The 22,021-nt window shown below is 38.4% G+C and overlaps 1 protein-coding gene across 2 annotated transcripts in view; it reads right to left on the bottom strand.

Annotated features, from left to right (window-relative positions):
• CNTNAP4 (contactin associated protein family member 4) overlaps positions 1-22,021 on the bottom strand; it is a 222,557-nt gene that overhangs the window by 51,545 nt on the left and 148,991 nt on the right. For both annotated transcript variants that reach the window (XR_007891847.1, XM_051643036.1), the window contains exons 11-14: positions 12,442-12,548; positions 9,865-9,984; positions 5,742-5,939; positions 715-871 (exon numbers count right to left, since the gene is read on the bottom strand). Coding sequence is in view for 1 of the 2 variants with exons in the window: in XM_051643036.1 (XP_051498996.1) it covers positions 715-871; positions 5,742-5,939; positions 9,865-9,984; positions 12,442-12,548 (582 nt within the window). In the remaining variant the exon portion in view is untranslated. The remainder of the gene's footprint in view (positions 1-714; positions 872-5,741; positions 5,940-9,864; positions 9,985-12,441; positions 12,549-22,021) is intronic.

The following is a 22,021-nucleotide window of genomic DNA, read 5'->3' as shown; positions in this document are numbered from 1 at the left end:
ATTATTTAATTTGAAAAGTCCTTGTCTGTTTTATCAGGTCTTACACTGCACTGGCGTTATTGTTGAGAAAGTTGTTTCTGATCTTACTAAGTGAAAAGTCAGGTTCAGATCTGGTATTTTAAGTGGAACTCAGCTCTTACGTTAGTTATTTGAATGGGATCATAAACAACATAAGAGGAATTTAAGTACAAGGGGAAGCTTGTACTTAATCATTTTAGAAATCCTTCCATCACCTTGGAATAGGATTCCATATTAGTACTTTGTTTTGCTGATAGCAGGGTGTCCAGTTTTAAGTATCTAATTTGTAAATGCAAAAAAGCAGGAAGAAACAAGTCTAAATGTAAAAATGTTTTTTCAAATTATTCTAAAAATTAATTTTTCCCCATAACCTTTTATTTTAACTTTAATTAGTCAGTATTCTAAACTAATAAATGAAGTTGTACTAAAGATCAGAGCTAATGTCCTCATATGTAACATGCAATATACTACAAAACTAGACCTATCGGTATAAAATGAAATCCTCCCCAGAATTCAGACTGAAAGAATTAGAAAGAATAATGCATGTGGTTATAATTTTTGAGTAAATGTGTTCTATATCAAAGAAGTAGTTGACACTATGGTAATTTAATTGTACAACAGCCTTGGTAATCTAAATGTGCATTTTCTTTATTCTTTGGAATAAAGTAATGTGCATAAGCAACTGTAGAAAGTCACCATTCATCTCTGTCCGCATCACAGTTGCAGTAATGCTGGGAATCAATGCAGCTACCCTCGAATCCACAAGCACATTTATGTACAGCAGGCAAGGAACCACCCCAGTAAGTCTGTGTTTCATTGGTTCTTCCAATCCACCAGCTCAATGGCATCCCATCTAAAAGGCAGGTTAGAGAAAATCAGTGCCAAGTCTTTCTAATCCAAATGAGTTTTCAAAGGGTTAAGCAGAGAAAAATCACCCCTCAAATCTAAAAAATTTAAAGAACAACTGGAAAAAAAAAAGACTTATTTTACTTTGAAAATTAATTATTCATTTTAATACTTAATTATGAGGTATTAAATTATTGTTAGAGGTTTTTGCTTGCACTAGTGGAAATGGGAACTCACAGTTTTAAGCTCAACCAGCCATGATATTAGAATAATTTAGCTTAAGCAGTTTGTTTATGTAATTCATTTTAAAATGTTCCATGAAAAAGGAGAAACCATTGTCCTAAAAATTAAGGTACTTTATATTCCCAAGGAAAGATCAATTTCAGATCATGGAACTGCCAGCAATGGAATGAGAAGTCTTACAGTAAAGCTATGTAGAAATGGTCTTATCCCTCCGCAAGAGTACTATAGTGTACTACTACCCAGATCTGTGATGAACATTAAGCAGCTGAATAATGAAATCAGAAATGCCCAAGGACAGCTGTTAAGTTACAGGCAGCAGATTCAGAATTTATATACTCAGAGACAGCAAAAATTATGTTAGCAGTCTCCCCATAAGAAAGCTGATGTACCTGGTGACCAGAAGTGAGGTTTCCCAGGACTATTACATCTCTGCGTGCTGCATCCAGTCAGCATTGTTTGCAGCAAAATTATAAGAATGTATGTTTTCTTAATGTTATAGTACTGAGTACTGCATACTGCAGATTAAGCTCTAAAATTCAGTCAAGCAAGCACAGCAATATATACAGAAGAGATAATAGCTAAAATACATGAAGCATAAATATAAACTGTCTTGGATGAGAAGGAAGAAGGGTGACAGATGCAATGCAGTAAAGTCAAGGCATGAAAAGAAATAAAGTAGTGTTAAATTATACATTTTTTTGCAGATGCACTTTGCTTCACTGTTGCTGGAGTTCCATGTGTTCAGCAGCAGGCCCCCAGGAAAAAGCTGGAATTTATCCTAATCTTAACTTTACTTAAAACTGTCATCACCTATCAAACCTCACTGGTAGATAAGGCCTCTGTTACACTGTCAATCTCTCAGAGAGCAAGCATACTAACTGCATTCATTACCACACAACTGAAGTCCCAGCAGGCCAAAAGCCAGTGAGAGAAGTTTTTGGAAGAGTCAAGCTTGCATAATGGTACCAATGTCCAATATCAGTGTTTGTGTTTAAAGTCATCAAAGGAGGAAGAAAACCTGAAGGCAGCTTATAAATAATTTATCAGACAAAACTTCTAAAAGCTTCCAACAGCTAAGACTGTAAAAAGCATAGCATTTCTGCTGTTTCAATGGCATGCTTTAGGTTAATGTTGTAGTCAGGAATTAATACTCTGAGTCTTTCTCTTGGCACACTGGGGCTTGCTTAAAAGCTGTTCAGTTATTTGTTCATACAGCTATTCAAGGACACTGTATTTGCTGAAATGCTGCACGTTCGTACTGATTAGCCCAGACAGTTACCCCTGCTTTGGCAGAGAGTATTGCCTAAACAAAATAACGCTATTAATTAAAATACCTAGAGATTTTTTCATAATGATCACATAAATGTATTAACAGGTGACATATTTAATGATATGGTTTGTAAATATTATCCCAGCTGATTGAATATAATGTATTTTTTAAATACAATCAGTTAATAATTACTACATGGACTGAATCTTTTAAAAATATTACATGTGGCTATTATCACATTTTGTACTTGTCAAGCACAGCTGGTAGACATTAAATAGCAGACTGGGGAGGGATTAAATTGTGCAGTAATCTGATAAGGTACCTCTTTGCATTTCAAGTTCTGGTATTTCATTGTGCTAATAACAAAAAGAATAAAAAAATTAATAAATGTTATTTGAATTTTGTTTCAATGTCAGGTATGCTTTAGTTTTTAGATACATGTGAGTGATTGCTTTTTTTGTTTGCTTTTTAAGTCTGACTATAAAATCATTCAAAGAAACATGCATAAATATTGACAAAGGCATAAAGGTGATCTTAAACTGGGAAGCTTCATGAAGACAAGCTCCAGTTGATGAATTTATGGAACAATAACTAAGTCAAGTCCAAAATTTAAAATTATGTAGCTTTATTTTCCTAAACTTCTGCCAATCTTTTAAAACATTTGCATTCTAAAAACAATCCTTATTTAGCTTTCTGAGCTCTTCTAAAGAGGCAGAGCATCGTACAAACTTTGACTATAATTCACAACTATAATAGCAATGTCATTACAACAATATACTTCTAAAGTTTATGGTACTATGTCACACTGGTATACTAGAAGTTAGTATGTATATCTGCTGGAGCAAGCTGGAAATCATACATTTCACATAAAAACAGGTGAGAAGTATATTTCCAAAACACTAAAAAACCTAGAACTAGATTTTTCAGTAAGTTTTAAATCTGAAATTACTACTCTTCAGAGAGAACAAGTAGTATGTTCTGTCTTCTCTCCATACTTTTCAATTGAAAGATGTATCTTGAAGAAAAAGACATGAAAACAACTGAGGACCCCAATTGATCCCTAATTCCTTTTTTTTTTTTTTTCATTTACTAAAAAAAAAGAAAACCACAAAACCCACAAACTAAAAAACTAAACAAAAAAAACAACAACCAACCAACCAACCAAAAAAAACCAACAAAACCTCCTATAGAAGTATCTAAGTACCTGAAGGGAGAGTATAAAAACTACTGAGACAGGCTTTTTTCAGTGGTGCCCAGTGACAGTAGAAGAGGCAGCAGGCACAAACTGAAGCATGGGACATTCTTCCTGAACATCAGGAAACACTTTTTCACTGTGAGGGTGATTGAACACTGGCATAGGTTGCCCAGGGAGATTGTGGAGCCTCCATCCTTGCAGACATTCAAAACCCTTCTGGATATGGTCACAAGGTCCCTGCTTGAACAGAGATATTGAGCCAGATGATCTGTAGGGCTCCCTTCCAACCTCAGCCTCAGTCATTTGTGATTCTGTGATACTAAAACTGTGTAAACTCATACGCTTTGTGGCTTATGTGGTTCAGAAACAGAAAATCTCTATTTCAGTGGATATTCTATGCATACTGATCACTGAGTTCTCTGAAAAAAGGTACTACCACATACATTTTGGAAAAAAAACAACAACAACACACTTTATTCCTTCTAAAAATCTGAAGGAGGTAGTTTAATGAAGAATGATAAAACATACAAGGTAAATGTATTAACAACCTCTAAATAAAAATGTGACTCTGGCTGCTTTCAGAAAGCAAAATGTAAACTGTAAGTCTCTTTAATAAGTGTTGTTATTTCCTCTCTATATCACAAAACCTTTAAGTGAACTCACTGTGGAAGCCAAGATCGACCATCCCTCAACCCCAGCTTTCTCTTAACTCAGTGGAATGGCAAGTTTCATTTGGTACAGTTTGTGGTAGTCTTTAAATAAAGAATGTTTTTCTGTAGAACTCATAGAGATCTTTCCCATGCCTTTTTACTCCTAGCATTCAAAACCCTGAATTTCAGAGGACTGAGTACAATTGACTGATTGCACTCCTAGTTTTCTAGAAAAACCTGCATTTCTGTGCCATCTTGTTGGATTGCCAAAGTAAAAGTATGAAGTCCTGCTTGCCTAAGCCTTTCCTTCTCTTCTTCTCTGACCTGATTTTTTTTCATGTTTTCCAGCTTCATCATTCTGCTGAAACTCTTGAGTTGAGAAGCTGGAATTTATTATTGGGTTTTGGTATTCACCTAGTCTATGTAAGACTTAATAGCCAAAACACCTGAAATACTTAGCACAATTTTGAAGCCCTCTGCTTGGTGTTAAAGCAGCTTTTGAACACCTAACCATAATCCAGAACTTCAATTTTGAGTCCACAGGTAAAAGAGAAACTCAGTAAGATATCCTAAGCAGTAGATTCATTCTCTATGTTGCAGAGATGTTTTCAAGTACATACTCTGCCAAGAATGAATTGTAGTCTGAGAAGTCCAGTGATGTCCATAACATAATTAAGGAAAAAGAATTCATTAGGAAAGAGTTTAGAGACAGAAACAGAGATTGATTCACTCATAGACCTGCTTTCTGCTTACTAGAAAAGAACACTGAGAAATCAGCAATTTCAGATTGTCTGGTGGACCCGTCAAACTACCTTAGCTTTAAAAAAGACAACAAACAATGAAATTTTTTACTTCCTCATTATTTGGAATATTTAGGTTGGGTTTTCATGGTAAAGTCTTATAGAAGCAGATCTGTGTCAGTGACAGTTAAGAATTAATATATTACATGATTTCTTTCTTTTTTTTAAAGTATATCGGAGGAACTGCATTAATTTTCCTCTTAAAACAATTATGCTTTTGTCAATAATCCACATTTTAACTATTTTTTTTTTTCTAAAAATGATTTTATTGGACAGTGAAATCTGATATTATTGATGTTTTTTGTTAAGCACTCACAACATGCACATTAAGCGTTCAAAAGCAATGAGTGATAAATCTCTGCTGTTAACCAGTCTGTGTTCTTTCAAGAAGATATTTCCTCAGTAAATCCTTCATTAAAATTTAAAAATCCCTCGAAGGCAGACCAACAGGGGCTCTGTTAATAATAATCTCTGCTAATTTAAAAGGCTTATGAGAGAAATTAAATTTGAAAGCAGTTAATTCTGGGAAACCAGATAATTATAAACTGAGTTGTGTTTTTCTGGTTCAAATATCTCTTAGGAACATACAGAATCTGAGTACTAGATACCTGAAGTAGTTCAAAGTCCAAAGTAGCAAAATGCCATAATCTTCATATAAATAAACACCAGTAAAACAAGGTGCACTATGCAACATATTAAGATTTGTCAGTTTTACTTACCTATCTTATCTAAAAGCCTCGACTTTTTGCAGTGGTAAGCAAACTCCTGTTCACAGTGTTCTGCTTGGTTAATTGTAGTTTGAAGCTGGTCTAAGCTTGCAGAATACTTGAAAAACACAGTATAGGGTTTCTCCTGATTAGCACTTTTGACTCTGGTTAAGTTGGTGTTGTTATGCTGTATAATTGTCCATGTTGCATCTTTCAAAACACATGTGAAAAGTAATAAAGAATGAAAAGTAGTTGTATAAATTAGTATTAGAAAGAGAATGTATAATGAAATCAACCAAACCTCAAGGTGACTCCTTTAATCACAAAAAGTGCTCTTGGGCATATGAAACAGAGATCTAAAGAACTGGGGAAAATTTAAAATAATCACTATATCTGTTTATAAATAAAACCATGACTGTAACAGGTATTCAGCTTGTAAATAAGGAAACAGTAAGTGATGACACTGAAATAATTTTCACTGAAATAAGATACAGTTTACTTGGTAAATTGTAATTAAAGTATGAAAAGAAATAATACTTACAAGTGTGTTTCTCAGGCTTAAATTGTTCATAAAATAACATGAAACTCTACCCTAGTTTCTAGCTATGCTACATATATCACGGTAATTTGAATTAATATACTCTGTGTCAGAAAATGGCCAACACACCTTTTATTAAAGAAAGAAGCAAAAGTAGCTTACAAATACAGCATTTACTTGTCAACTCAGATTACATGAAGTTGAGTTATTCCAGATATGTAAAATCAAATAGCAGTCATTATTTGAAGTACTATTCAAAACCTGTATTTAGTCAGGGACTAAGCTTCCAAATTTCAATAGGAAGTTGCTTTCAAATACCTGACGTAATAGTAACTTATGGCAATGAACATGGTATGCTCATTTGTAACTGTAAGACAATTAAATACTAGTTCAGAAGTGAGATGTGCACTTCCCTACAAAAAACACACTGCCCTTAAGTCAACTTTTAGCTCCGATACTACTGAGTAAGGCAGCTATGTACTTAAATGGATTGGATAGACAGGCCTTACGATTCATGTGAAGTGGACCATGCAATATATTGCCAGAATATTTATTCCAGAAGCAACCAAACTGTCTGCAGTATTTTTTTTCCTCACGAATCACTAGTCAATATTTGATACTCCAAACATTATTTTTTAGAAAAATATACCCTGTGGGAATGCTTGTAATAAAAAAAGCAGGAATTACTTGCATATAAAAATACATATCATTCAAATGGCTGAATAATAAACAATATATTGCACATTTATAAAAGGTATGTGCTAAGATGTGCAGTCTGCTGTGAAACAAGCTTTCGTCAACTTGAATGTTGCTTGCACTCAGTAACAAAGCAATTCAATAACTTTCCAGTTATATTGATGCTTCACAAATATTCTTTCATCAAAAGTCTTTTAACTTTTTACAGCAATAATGGAAAGCATTTTCAGTTGTAAAAACTGAATACTATGCAAAAACACACAGATCAGAAACTGAAACTGATGCTGCAATACTGAAGACATTACTTTAAAAGCCACTAGAGGCCACAGGCTAATTGCCATGTATTTAAGACTAGAAAAATTATTTTCCTGTACACTGAGACACAGGAGGGATGAAACTGGCTGGCACCAGAGCACAGGAATGCACTGGTCTCTCTGCCCTATAGTTTGCATAGAAGGAAATGTAATGTAAGGCAGTCTGCTTGGGAGTACAGAGATTACTCCCTCCACATTATTCAATATATAAAGAGGCCTAAATGTGGTGGCTGATCAATCTCATGTATTTCTGTTGGTTTGTACTTTTGACAAGCCCCCTGTCCTGTGAAAAGGGAAGCAATGAGGTTTTTCTGTTTCAAATTCCACTTGCAAAGCTTGTGACAATCTGACACCCATGATTAAAATTGACCTCAAGGCAGGGGTGAGAAAGCTTCCAGTCAAATCAAATTTAGATTAATGTTCACTGTATTATATCTTAATGGATAATGTAATTTGAGTAGATATGAGAATATATTTTTTTTCCTGACTTGTTGTATTGATGATAAAGTTTCTAACATTCTAATACTAGTATTTCTATCTATTTCACAGACTTGCATTTGATTTCATCAGCTTCCTAATGGCCACACATGGCTGACATTCTAAGGTATTTATAGAGAGGAAAGAATTAATGGCCAATTAAAGGACAAATATTTATGAGAAAATATAAAAGAAATATCATGGTGAGACACCTATTAAAATATTATAATAAAATATGTCAACTTATGCAACATTTTTAAGATTGCTTGCCAGTTTTTGGTCATATTAAACAATTTGATTAAGTCCATGTTCATGTCATCAAAAAGCAGATTGCTGGAAATATATCAAATTTAGATTTCTTTTTCTACATGCACATATACACAGAAACAAATACATCTAATAGCTATGAAGAACACTAATCTAAAGGCAAACAGGTCACTCATCAGACTCGTTACACTCCAAAATTTGCAAAGAAGAAAAGCAGGTCACTGCCAAGTTTTATCATCTTAACTGGAAATATGGACTGCGAGCTTTTCACTCTGAAATTGACCTCCAAGAATAAAACCAGGGAAAGGCACCTTCCTCCCAGCTTCCTGAAAATAAAGCCCCATGAATGTCATGGACAAAGCAGTGCTGTAAGAAATTTGGGTATCTGTCTTACCTGCCTCTGGCGGGAAAAGGGAATACTAGCCATGAGGAAACTGGGAACAAAATGGAAGATTCAGGCAGCACCTCATGATGAAGAACTATCAATGAGGTTTGCTTAGTGTGGTGAATAAGTAGTGACATAGGAAAACAGTAACAGCTGTTCATGGACACACAAGGATAAATCAGACGCTACACTGTACCTTGGAGGGTTATAATCACTTTAAAAAAAAAATCATATTTCTGCCATGATTGTTTGTTCTTTTTTAGTCTCATAGGACACTAGGATATTTCTTTTTTAAGGACTTGTGTCAATCTGGTTTCCCCACTGTTAATTAGCACAATTCACTGTAGAAGCCAAAGCCAGGGGCCAACATAGTGGGACTAGCTAAATTGCACAGACTGATTTAAATTATGAGAATTGTATTATTTCAACATGCATTATAAGTATCATCTAGATGACTGTGAAAATCAGCTAATGCCATTGGCAAACAGAGTCCTGTCAGTTTCTCAATAAATAGATATGACCATAAATGATTTACAAATCAACATCAAAAGCTTATGATAAGGTTTTTAAATTAAGTTCTCAATACTAAACCAAATTCAACTTTAGCTTACTCCTGTAGCCTTTTCAACAGCTGTAACAGTGTAAAATACTTTTTTTCACATAAAACAAGGAAGTGCTTCCATAATTTTTATTACAAAGTAATTAAAATAAATACAGGCTAAGTAAAAAGAAAAGGGAAAAGCCACAAATAAATCACTAATGAATTTCAAAAAGCTATTTAAGCATAAGCTTCAGTGAAAAGACATGTACCAACAGGCATACGGAGATTGTATTAATTGGTTTGTTAAAAAGCAGACTTATGACTAAATCTGTTATGTAAAATTTGTAGTGTTATAAATGGTCATTCAAAGAACTAGATGCAGAAGAGGAGGCAGAGTGCCTGAAAGTGAGGATGTGAGAGTCCCACTTTCATTTGCATCCTCCAGAAGATCTACTTGCAAAGTGATAAATGAAGCTTAACTTCTGTATTTCTCATAACAAGTGCCAGTTCTGAACTACAGTTTTTCAGAGTACTACTGGGAAAAATCAATACTTTTCTCATAGAACATAACTTATTTCTCATTTCCTTAAATACCCACAAGAGTCTGTAACTTCAATGAAAATAAAATTGCTCCCCAAAAATAACTGGTATGACATTGTCTCCATATGGAACACATGTCCCATTTATGCAAAGCACAACAGGAATGCAATGTTAGCTTCACAGCCTGAATCCTGTAATTATTCTAATTTCTGCAATTCTTTACCCAATATTCTGAGCTAAGAAGTCACTTTCGTTTTGTTGTGCATGTCTACATTAAATTCATGAGCTACAGAGGCTTCACACTTGGTAAGTCATGTTTCAATATACTGAGCATGCATACAGACCCAGCTGTGATTTAAGGAACTTTATCACCTCACCTGTCATATTACAGTATACAAGAAACGGTCCCAAGGGTCCACTTCCATCTGAATCAATATTGTAAAAGCCTGAAGTGTTCCCTTTGTGCTTATAGGCTTCACATGATTGCTCATAGATGGCTGTAAAAGAACACATTCCTTCAGAAATATAATGGCATAATTTTGCATTTTATTCAGGGAATTAAAAAAAAAAAAAAAGAAAGAAAGAACATGAAGCTTGTCAATGAGTAAAAAAACATGTGTGTTCATGCTGGAGACTAGAGAAGAAACCACACAATCAGAACTACTCTTTCATTTGAATTTGTAAAGAGCTTTGGTTTTATCTATTGGGGAGATCACAAGGGACATTTTTCAATCATTTTTTTCCGTATTTCAAGCTGGAAATTTCAGGGACAAAACAATGAAATGTGAGTGAGTAAATCTGTCAAGTTATGTGAATACCAAGAACACTATTTAGATAAGACGCTGGTAGCCAGATGTTGAGGAAACACAAATCAGATGGGTTGTTCTTGTTTTGTTTTTATTACATACTATGGAAGGAGGTAGTGTTTCTAGGTGTTCTGATTGTCTCCTGGCATTTTTTGGCTTTCACACTTTTGATTTTCTTCCCTTTTTAAAGAGAAGCTCAAATGACTTGTCAGAGACCATAGTAAAAGCGCTACATAAGCAGAGACAAAATGACAGCTCCTTGGTCCCTTATCATGTATACCTTACATCAGTTAAGATCTCAAGAAAAGTCTGTCATGGCATCTTTATGATAAAAAAACAGGGGAAAAGGCCTTAGGAGTCCTCCTCTGCACTTAAACAGGTGGGAACCACTGATGACAATGCCACTGCTACACAGCATGATCTTAACTTTTCCTTTAACCATTACATTGCTAATGAACAGTCATAATTTTATGGTCTTTCTTTTCAAAGTTAGACTCTGTGTTTTATCAATTATTATAAAAATGTGAAAACACCTTGCCAAAAAGAGAGAGCAGTCACATTCTGAAGAAAACCCTACACAAATAATAACATAACTCCATAATAATTATTAACAGACTAGAAGATTTTGATGTATGTAAGTTCAGTTTAATTTAAAAAGAAACCTATGAAGTACTAGCACAGTGATCCAAAAGCAGCGTTGTTTTTAAAGTAAGTTAGTTTCTGGAAGAGTGTGATCTTGGTATTCTTTGCCTGATGGTTACTGATGTTATATGGCAACACTTATCAAAAAGACAATAAATTATTCAGATTGCTTATGTTATGGAATATTCAGGATGTACAATTTATGTACATTTTAAATGGAATTTTATGGCTTCTTACAGTAAATATGCTCAGTTAAATTTTACTATGGTAAAAAAATTTACATTTTTCGTCAATTATTTTTATGAACCTGGCACAAATTCACAAGTATTCTGAAATTAGTAAATGCATCCTAGATATTTAAAAAATGAAATGTTGCTTTGAGAACCAAGGGGCTTTTTTTTTTTTTCTTTGATATTACATAGAAATATGATAACATAGCTAAAAATTATCCTAAGTTCTTGATTTGGAATACATTTGAAAATCATGAAACGGTAGTACTACAAGTCTTCCATTTTCTATCCACAGATACAACATTTTATTAATCATAAACAAACATCCCAGAAGGTTTTATATGTATTTTTTTAAATCAGTGAGAATTCCATAACATATCATAATATTACATTTGTCATGGATTCTCCTAATAATCAGGAAACCATATCCTCCATCTGTCCCCATTAACATCATCTGTTGATTCAACATTTTTTCTTTGTAAATTATAATTAATCAAATAACTTTCATCTTAACTTTGGGCTTAGCATAGTTTTATATTATACATTGTGGTATTCTAAAATACCTGCACTATTGGCATCCTTTGTTTTTATGAACATTTTCTTAAAATTGTTATTTATGTCACTGTGTTTTTACAATTAAGGCATTAAAGAAGTCATCACTATTGCTGACTTTGTACAGGCAAGATTTAACCAGCAGTCTTAAATTTAGTAATTTCTCAAAAAACCCCCATGTTTGTAGACACCTTTTAATTAAATCTGCCAGCAAGGACTGTATAGATTTTATAAGGGCAATTTATAAGGACAGAATTATTTTTCTGACCATTAGAGCAATCCTCAGAATTTTTAAAAATACTTCACGAGAGTCTGAAGTTTCATAAAGAGTTCTAGTCATTAGAAGTAAACAACGAAGGCCAAAAGTAGTGATTTATTCTGCTTCTGAGAACATCTTCTGGTGAATAAAGATGAAATAAATAAATAGATTTCTAAATTATTTGCCGATTCCAGAAGTGTTATTATACAGATGGAAGATATTACTACTGAATATTGCATGTAAATTATGAAAAATATGAAACTGAAATAGATACCTATTAGAACTTTCAAGGAGTCTCTTGCTGCTACATATTTTGAATTCTCAAGGCATTTCCTGAATCAGCTTACAAATACCTACATGACTGAAAAAATCTTATAATACGAATGATCAATACAAATGCCTATTTTTGCAGAGAAAAAGTTCAATCAGAAATAAAAGAATAGTCAGAAAACATCTTAGACTTACAATAGTGGCAAGTACTTCCCTTGTAACCAGTATAGGAACAGTTACAGTAGAAGCTGTTCCAAGACTGTGAGCATTCACCACCATGTTCACAGTAATTAGGCAGACACCTAAAATGAAAAAAAACCAAACCAAACACAAAAACAACAACAAAGATTATTTCAACTGTCTTTTACGTACATTTACATGTCACTTATATTTATCAAGGAATTCAAAATTATGAGAAAGAAGTATAATGACATAAAGGAAATCTTCAAGTTCACTCAGGAAGATGTCAATATGATTACTAAAAAGTTGGGAGAATTTTCCTTTATCTTCCCACTATTTCTATTGTTTTGAGAACAAAAACAAAGCCTAAGACATGCTATTGTTGTTTATTAGCATTCAAGTAGCTGCAGTTCAGTATAGATTGATAAACCAGTGAAAGATTTTGTGGGAAACGGTTCTTCTTCCCCACGTAAGTCTAAACAACATGCCTTTTAAGTCAGCAAAGGCCTCTCCTGATTATACCCAGCTAACAGACCAAAATCAGGCCTGCTGCTCAAGGAGAAATGAAAGACAAACAACAGGTGTGATACAAGGCAGGAAGAATGGGCAACAAATTATGAATTGCTCCTAACAGTTATTGCCCTAACTTGGGGCTCACGGATGCTAATTGGCTCTGGACATCAGCATGTTCACTGACTGGACAGGGGGTCACTGGGGTATAAAAGATGACGGGTTTGGCAGGTGAGAGGGGCCTGCTCGGACGTTTCTTGGTGGGACACCCCCCTGCTGCTCATCGGACTTGCCCTGCTGAGCCTGGTGCCAGGACTCTGCCGGGCCTGCCTGCTGACCTGCCTGCCCTGGGGATGGAGCCTGAGCCGTGATGGTGGACGCGCCGGGTTCTGGCCCCTGGAGCACCGGGTCCTTCCGGAGCCAGAGCGCCCCCGGGTTTTGCTGCCGGTTGCCGGGGAAACCAAGCCGCTGCCGCTGAAGGGGAATAGCTGTCACCGCTGCAGAGCCGCGAGGGGCTGCCCCCCCGAAACCACGGACTTGGGACCCTGCCGCAGCTGCCTGCCAAGGAGAGGAGCAGCAGCTGCCTGCAGAGAGGGGTGGCACCCACTGCCGCCGCCGCCTCTGCCGCTACCACTGGGGAAGAAGCCGCCGGGGACTGTACTGGGGGCTGCACCCCGCCTCACCCCACAAGCCAGCTGCCGGGGGGAACTGCCTCGCCGCGGGAGGGTAACGACTCCATACAATCCTTCTTCCTCTCCCCATTCTTGCACGCACATCAGGCTTGACCTCTTCCCTCCCTCTCCTTTGATCCACAAGCCTCTCTCGGAGAGAACATCTTAAGGGGACTACTTTTGCATTACTTCCCTGAAGGACACAGTACCTTTGCGTTACTTCCCTGATACATCCTTGGTAGCCATTTGCCATTTTTACATTTTTCCTAAACCTCATCGCTCAGTTTGTGTTACCCTTTAATAAACTGCTTAATTTGCAAACTAAACAATGGCCTCAGTAACAATTTGTGGGCTTGCTGAGGGTGGTATTCTAATCTCTGCTCTAAAATATGGTCCCGCAGTGGCGGTTCCTCTGTGAGAGGTGAACTCCACGTGTGCACTAGGCTTCATTTAAAAACCCATCCAAACTCGGGGGGAGGGGGAAGTCACGGAAGCATTCTGACAGCCGGTAGCTTCTGTGTCGGCATCGGCTTGCGACAGATATACATGCTGATTTTTCACTGGCAAGCTTTGCAACTGGTAGGATTTCCTCAACAAGATATTTCACAGCAAAGCAGCAGCACAAGACATTTCTTTTTATTCTTCTAAAAGTAATAGAATTAAAAAAAAAACAAAACAAAAAAACCCCAAACAACCAAAACCAAACAAACCACAAATAAACACACACACACAAAACCAAACCAACCAAACAAGAAAAACTAAGCACATAGCAGTTATACTGACCATAATAACTGAGAGCTATTTCTTACTCTAAAATAACGATTGCTTCCTATTCTATAAACAGTAGTGTTTAGTATGCCAGCTCCATCCAGTTACAATAGGTAACATCCACTAAAACCACTGTTCATTCTAATGATATGAGCAGAAAATTGAAGATTTTTTTTATTGCTCTCTTCTGGATTTACAGTGGTTGACTGCAAGGAAAATTTCCCTGTAATTGTTTAATGGTTAAGTCTGAAGGAATATACCTGAAATATAAAATATTGCATGAGATTAAAAACAAGAAAATTCACCTTTTTGTGATCACAACTGAAAATATTTTGAAACAGAATGACACACATTAACCAATTATTTATCAGGTTTTCACTTTAGAATAGGTAACATTCTAATTGCAGCAAGTGTGTGTATATATAGGTGTGTATGTGATAGAGCTTGGAAAGTAATAAAAGGCTTTGTTGTTGATACTGACCACAGGAAAAATAAACAAGGTCCACTAATATTCACAGGTTCTTAAAATGCCTTTTAATTCATTAAATACATCTTAGTAGGGTATTAAATTAGGATTGTAGGAAGTCCAGCAGTTCACACAACTGCCCTATGAATAATTCAGGGCCTTTGCATATTTACTCCTTGGAACTCTCAAATAATTTATTATTTTTTTCATAAACAAGGATAAACAGAGGTTATCAACAAAGGGAAGGAAAAAACCAAACCAAGCCAAAAAAAAGTAGCAGGTAAAAAAAGTAAAGTGGCATAGGTCACCTATTTTCAAGGAAATAAGTGAGATTTTTGGAAGTGAAAGAGCTGATCTTGTATCTATTATCTCGTTCATAGAATTGTATTTTAAGACAAATCTGTAGATGACGTAAGTAATGAGCTCTGGTTTGGAACATAAAAAAGAACTGTAAGCAACAGGTTTATAATCATTTTGATACAAAATATTTTGTATTAATTTTGTATATGTTTCAGTTGTAATTTTTCTTGCCTCATTCCTTTTTGAGAAAGATATCAATATATCTAAAATGCAAGTAATTTACCTGGTCTTTGCTTATATTGACTCCTTGTCCATATTAACTAAACTTCTTAATAGTGTTCACAAGATAAAAAGCTTAGATGAAATTGGTGACTCTTGAAAGAACTTTAGTAGACATAAAAGTGATTTAGAGTATAATTTCAATCTTTTAACATTAAACTTTACATCTTCCCTCTTTTTCAGAATTTATAATAGAAAGTAAACAGTAGCTGTCCACATCAAAGTGAAACTATAATTACTTTATAAGCTGCAACCCTTATCAAAGTAAGATTTAGAACAGTGCTTTCTTAGAGGAAACTAATCTTATAACAAAACTTTTGCTAAAATTAGAAAAAGTATTTATAATATTTAGTCTGTAAAAGGTAATTTTTTGATTCATCAAAATGTCTGCTTGAACCAGAAAAATTGAGCTAATTAAGCCTTTATCACATATTCTTTGATAATATGCGTGTAAGTTTATGACATCTGAAAATTGTATATAATTTAAAACTAAGGCAGCAGGCTAATAATAATCATAAGTTAAAACTGAAAGGAGAACACTAATCCAGAATACAAGCATACTTTTGATAAAGAGGAAAAATAAGAATATCGTATGCCAGTTATCTGCTAAATACATGGTTCCAAATAGCATGGTTCCAAACTATGGCTAAAAGATATTTTGAAAATAATTAGTTGTTTCAATTTTTATTATTTTTCTTACCTCAGTCTTCAATTAGAAAAAAAATATTACAAAGTATTACAAGTACCCTGATGTTAATGTGTTGGGGTTTTTGTTTGGGTTTGGTTTGGTTTTTTTTAATAGAATCAAAGAATCATCGAATGGTTAAGGCTGGAAGGGAACTTAAAGACCATCTAGGTCCAACGCCCTGCTATGATCAGGGACACCTCATGCTTGACCAGCTGCACAAGGCCTCATCCAACCAGGCCTCGAACACCTCAGAGAGGGGAATACCACAACTTCCCTAGGCAACCTATTCTAGTGCCTTACCACCCTCATGGTGAAGGATTTCTTCCTAATATCTAACTTAAATCTGCTCTCTTTAGTTTACAACTGTTATCCCTTGCCTATTGCTACACTCTCTGATGAAAAGTTTCTCTCCATCTTTCCTGTAGGCTCCCTTTAGGTATTGAAAGGCCACTATAAGGTCTCCTCAGAGCCTTCTCTTCTCCAGGCTGAACAGCCCAAACTGTCTCAGCCTGTCTTCATACCACAGATGCTCCAGCCCTTTTATCATCTTTGTGGCTCTGCTCTGGACCCTCTCCATCAGCTTCACCTCTTTCCTGTGCTGAAGGCTCCAGAGCTGTATGTAGTATTCCAGGTGCAGTGTCACCAGAGCAGTAGGGCAGAATCACCTCCCTCACCATGCTGGCCACACTTCTTTTGATGCAGCCCAGGATATAAGTGGTTTTCTGGGCCTTGAGCTCACATCAAGCTTCCCATTTAATACAACCCCCAGGTCCTTCCCCACACACACTGCCACCAGGACACCAAAGCCAATAAAAAAACTTTTGGTGGGTACCTGTATGTTTCTATGAAGGGCTTGATATAATTATGACAGATTCATCTGGTACTCTCTACTCTGAGACTAAATGTGTTAAGTCTGTAAAGCATTTAGAATGCTGCTGTATCCTTTAAATTTATTTTGTCAATGGTTTATGCCTAATTAGTAGTTATTAAACTCATATATATTTTTAAATGAACTGAGAAAAAAGATGTTTAGGAAAATATATTAAGAGAATTATTTTCATGCTCAAGAGGTATATGATCAATGGGACAGCATAAAGATACTATCATAGAATCATTAAGGTTGGAAGGGACCTTAAACATCAAGTTCCAGCCTCCCTGCCATAAGCAGGGAACCCTGCCACTAGATCAGGTTGCACAAAACCTCATCCAACCTGGCTTTAAAAACCTCCAGGGATGAGGCATAAACAAACTCCCTGGGCAACCCTCACCACCCTTACAGTGAAGAATTTCTTCCTAAAATCCAACCTAAATCTCCACACTCTCAGTTTAAAACCATTTCCCCTTGTCCTATCACTATTTTCTCTGATGAAAAGCCCCTCCTCAGCTTTCATGTAGGCCCCTTTCAAGTACTATAAGGCCTCTATAAGGTCTCCTCAGAGGATTCTCTTCTTTAGGCTGAACAGCCCCAATTTTCTTAGCGTGTCTTCATAGCAGAGGTGCTCCAGGCCTTTGATCATCTTGGTGGCCCTTCTCTGGACCCTCTCCAACAGGTCCACATCTTTCTTGTGCTGAGGGCACCAGAACTGTACACAGTACTCCAGGTGGGGTCTGACCAGAGCAGAGTAGAAGGGCAGAATCACCTCCCTGGCCCTGCTGGCCACACTTCTTTTGATGCTAGGTATCGTCAGCAAACTTGCTGAGGATACACTCAATCCCACTGTCCATGTCTCCAACAAAGATGTTCAACACCACTGGTCCCTATGCTGACCCCTGGGGTACACCACTCATCACCTGCCTCCATTTGGACATCGAGGCATTGACCACAACTCTCTGGGTGCAGCCATCCTTCCAATCTCTTATCCACAGAGTGGTCCATCTGTCAAATCCATGCCTTGTCAATTTGGAGACTAGGATGTCATGTGGGACAGTGTCAAACACCCTGCACAAATCCAGTTAGATGACGCCAGTTGCTCTGCCACCATCCACCATCTCTGTAGCCTTGTTGTAGAAGGTCACCAATTGGTCAGGCATGACTTGCCCTTCATGAAGCCATGTTGGATGTCACCAACCACCTCTTTATTTTCTGTGTGCCTTAGCAGACTTTCCAGGAGGATCTGCTCCATGATCTTGACAGGCACAGAGACTGACTAGCCTGTAGTTCACTGGGTCTTTCTGTTTCCTCTTTTTTAAAAACAGGAGCTATGTTCCCTTTTTTCCAATCAGCAGGAACCTCACCAGATGGGAATGACCTCTCAAATATGATGGACAGAGGCTTAGCAATTGCATCTGCCAGCTCTGTCAGACCCAGGGTGAATCCCATCAGGTCCCATAGATTTATGCACCTTCAGGTTCTTTAGATGCTCACGAACCTGCTCTACGCCTACAGTGGGGAGTAATTCACTCTCCCAGTCCCTGCTTTCACCTGTTGTGGCCTTTGTGTTGAGGCTGGAGCACTTGCTAGAGAAGACTGAGGAAAAGAAGTCATTGAGGACCTCCTGTGTTGCTACCTCACCTGTTTCCTTCAGGACAGGGCCTACACTCTCCTTGGTTGTCCTTTTCTCCCCAGAATACCTAAAGAAGGTTTTCTTACTGTTCTTAACACCCCTGGTGAGATTTAATTCTAGCAAGGATTTGACTTTCCTCACCTGATCCCTAGCTGCCTGGACAACCTCTCTGTAATCCTCCCAGGATACCTGCCCTAGCTTCCACCCCGTTTGCTTCCTTCTGAAGTTTAAGCTTTCCTAGGAGCTGCTTACTTACCTATGCTGGCCTCTTTGAGTTTCTACTTCACTTCCTCTTAGTTGGGATGCAACACTCTTGGGCGTGGAGAAGGTGATCTTTGAATACAAGCCAGTTTTCATGGGCCCCTCTACCCTCCAGGGTGTCATCCCAAGACACTCTCTTGAGCAGATCCCTGAAGAGGCTGAAATCTGCCCTTCTGAAGCCAAGGGTAGTAAGCTTACTGTGAGCCCCCCTTGCTGCCCTAAGGATCTTGAACTCCACCATTTCATGGTCACTACAATCTAAGCTGCCCTTGGGATTAACATCCCTCAACAGCCCTTCCTCATTGGTGAGGACAAGATCCAGAATAGCACTTCTCCTTGTTGGTTCCTTGATTACTTGGAAAAGGAAGTTATCATCCTTGCACTCTAGGAACCTCCTGGATTATTTGCCTTTAGCAGAGTTGTTCTTCCAACAGATGTCATGGTGGCTAAAGTCTCCCATAAGCACCATGTCTTGTGAAAGTGAAGCTGCTCCTGTCGTCTGTATAGTGCCTCTTCTATATAATCCTCTTGCTCAGGCAACCTGTAGCAAACCCCCACCATGATGTCACCTTGGCCTTTTTGTCCCTTAATCTTAACCCATAAACTCTCTTGGCTCCTAGTCCATCCCCAGGGAGAGCTCCATGCACTCCAGCTGGTCTTTAACATAGAGGGCAACACCCCCACCCCATCTGTCCTGTCTGTCCTTCCTAAAGAATTTGTAACCCTCCATTCTGACGCTCCAGTGAGAGGAGACATCCCACTGGGTCTCAGTGATGCCAATGACACTGTAGCCCTGCAGGCTCACCCTCATCTCTAATTCCTCCTGTTTATTCCCCATGCTGTCTGCATTTGTGTAAAGGCATTTAAGCTCCAGTGAGGTTGCCTGACTATCTGACCTGACCACTTCCTCCATTACTAACCTGTTAGTGAGCCCTGTGTTTGCACACAGGGCTTCCAGCTCTTCCTCTTTGTTTCCCATGCTGTGTGCACTGGTCTAAATGCACTTTGGCTGGGTTATCAATTTCATCCCCAACATGGGCACATCACCCCTAGGCTCATCTGTAGTAAGCCTGACTTTTTCCCCCACTCCCTTCCAACCTAATTTAAAGCCCTATCAATGAGCTCTGCTAACTCCTGTCCCAGTACCCTTTCTCTGCTGTGGGACAGGGTCTTCCCATCCAGTGAGAGCTCTCCTGCTACCCCTAGCAGGGACCTGCTTCCATTCCCGCCCCCCCCCCCGGCCCTCTCCTAGTTCCTGTCCTTCCTCCTGGTGACCAGACGGCTGGGGATCTTCTACCTCTCATGAAGTTACCACCTGCTACCTTTTCCCTAAGGATAGCAGGGTGCAGCCCCACCAATCTATTTCCCTTTCACATGGTCCTTAACCTCTACACTTCCTGCTTAAGCTCAGCAACCAGGTTGAGCAAATCAATTACCTGGTCGCAGTGCACACAGATGTTGTCTTTGCTGTCATCCTACAAGCGTCACAGACTCAGACACTCCATGCAGCCTGACACCTGAATAGCTGTGTGCCTCTGAGGCAGATCAGTCTGGGTTCCAACACTGCTTTTAACTGAGGCTTTCGAACGAGTGGAGACCATCTTCCACTCGGCCTTGCCTGCCTGCTTGCCCTCCTCATTGCCTCCTCTCACTCTCGCCCACATGCCCTGCTCGCGCTGCTCTCTGCCATGGCCACTGCCCTGTTCACTCTCCTCGCGGTCGCAGGAAGCCTCCCCGTATGGCCGTGTTTACATGCCGCGCGGTTGCCCCGGCAACCCCCTCTGCCACTTCACTCTCTCTTGAAAGAGCTGCTGAGCCCTTCCGGTCTCCCGTCTGTCCCACGGGCTTTCCTGGCTCCGGGAACTCCCCTGTATGTTTTAAATCAGTTAAGTTTGCTGTTAAGGCAGACTGCTTGCCGTAGCCGCTGCCTCTGTTCGCTCTCCTCATGGAGAAAAAGGCTAAATGAAGGAACATGGGAGTAAAAATGACTGGTAAAAATCATAATAATTTAAGTGTTGGGAGGAGGAAATGGAAAGTTTGGAGAAAATAGAAAGATCGTGGGGGGGTTGTTTCTTTTGTTTAAAAAGAACAAGGTAATAAATTATTTCCAAACAGATAAATGAATGATTAATCAACCTTCTGTCAACGAGCACTACAAATCACTACAAATCTACTCTATATGTGTTAAATACATATACATATTTACTGAGTTTCTGTGGCAAGGCTTTGGTAGCAAAGATGCTACAGGGTTGGATTCTGTGAGAAGCTGTTGAAAGCTTCCCCCTTGTCTTACAGAGCCAATGCTTGCCGGCTCCATGATGGACCTACTGTTGGCCAAGGCCAAGCCCATCAGTGATGGTGGTAGCACCTGTGTAATAATGTTTTAGAAGGGGGAAGCAAATAAGCAGAAACTATTAGTGCAATTGCATCTGGAGAGAGAAGAAAGAATATGTAAGAGAACTGCAGACACCAAGGTCAGTAAAGAAGGGGGAGGAGGCATGCAGATGGCAGAAGAGACATTCCCCTGTAGCCTGTGGTGAAGACTATAGAGGGTAATAGTGGAGAACATATCCACCTGCAGCCCATGAAGCTGGGGCAAGTGGATGCTTAAAGGAGACTGCAATCCCATGGGGAACCTGCAGGGGAAGCAGACTTCTGGCAGGACCTGTGCACCCATGGAAAGAGGAGTCCATACTTTGTGGGTTTTCTGGCAGGATGTGAGGCCCCATGGGGAACCCATGCTGATGCAGTCAGTTCCTGAAGGATTTCACCTCATGGAGGGGACACATGAAATACAATCAATGGGAAGGACTCACATAGGAGAAATTAATGGAGGACTGTCTCCTGTGGGAGGAACCCCACACTGGAGCAGGGGAAGACTGTGAAGAGTCCTCTCCATGAGGAGGAAGGAGCAGCAGAAACAACATGTGACAAACTGACTGCAACCTCCAATCCCCATCTCCTTGAGCCACTGTGGTGAAGGAGGTAGAGAAATGGGGAGTGAAGTTAAGCCTGGGAAGAACGAAGGAGTTGGAGGCAAGTGATTTAAGATCTGGATTAAGTTATCATTACCCTTCTCTGAGCTGACTGGTAATAAATTAAACTAATTTCCCCAAGTTGAGTCTGTTTTGCCTGTGACAGTAATTGC

This window comes from Apus apus, chromosome Z (assembly GCF_020740795.1).
Source record: "Apus apus isolate bApuApu2 chromosome Z, bApuApu2.pri.cur, whole genome shotgun sequence".
NCBI lineage: Eukaryota > Metazoa > Chordata > Aves > Apodiformes > Apodidae > Apus > Apus apus.
The sequence above is the reverse complement of the archived record's forward strand: the minus strand, read 5'-3'. Positions and strand labels throughout refer to the sequence as shown.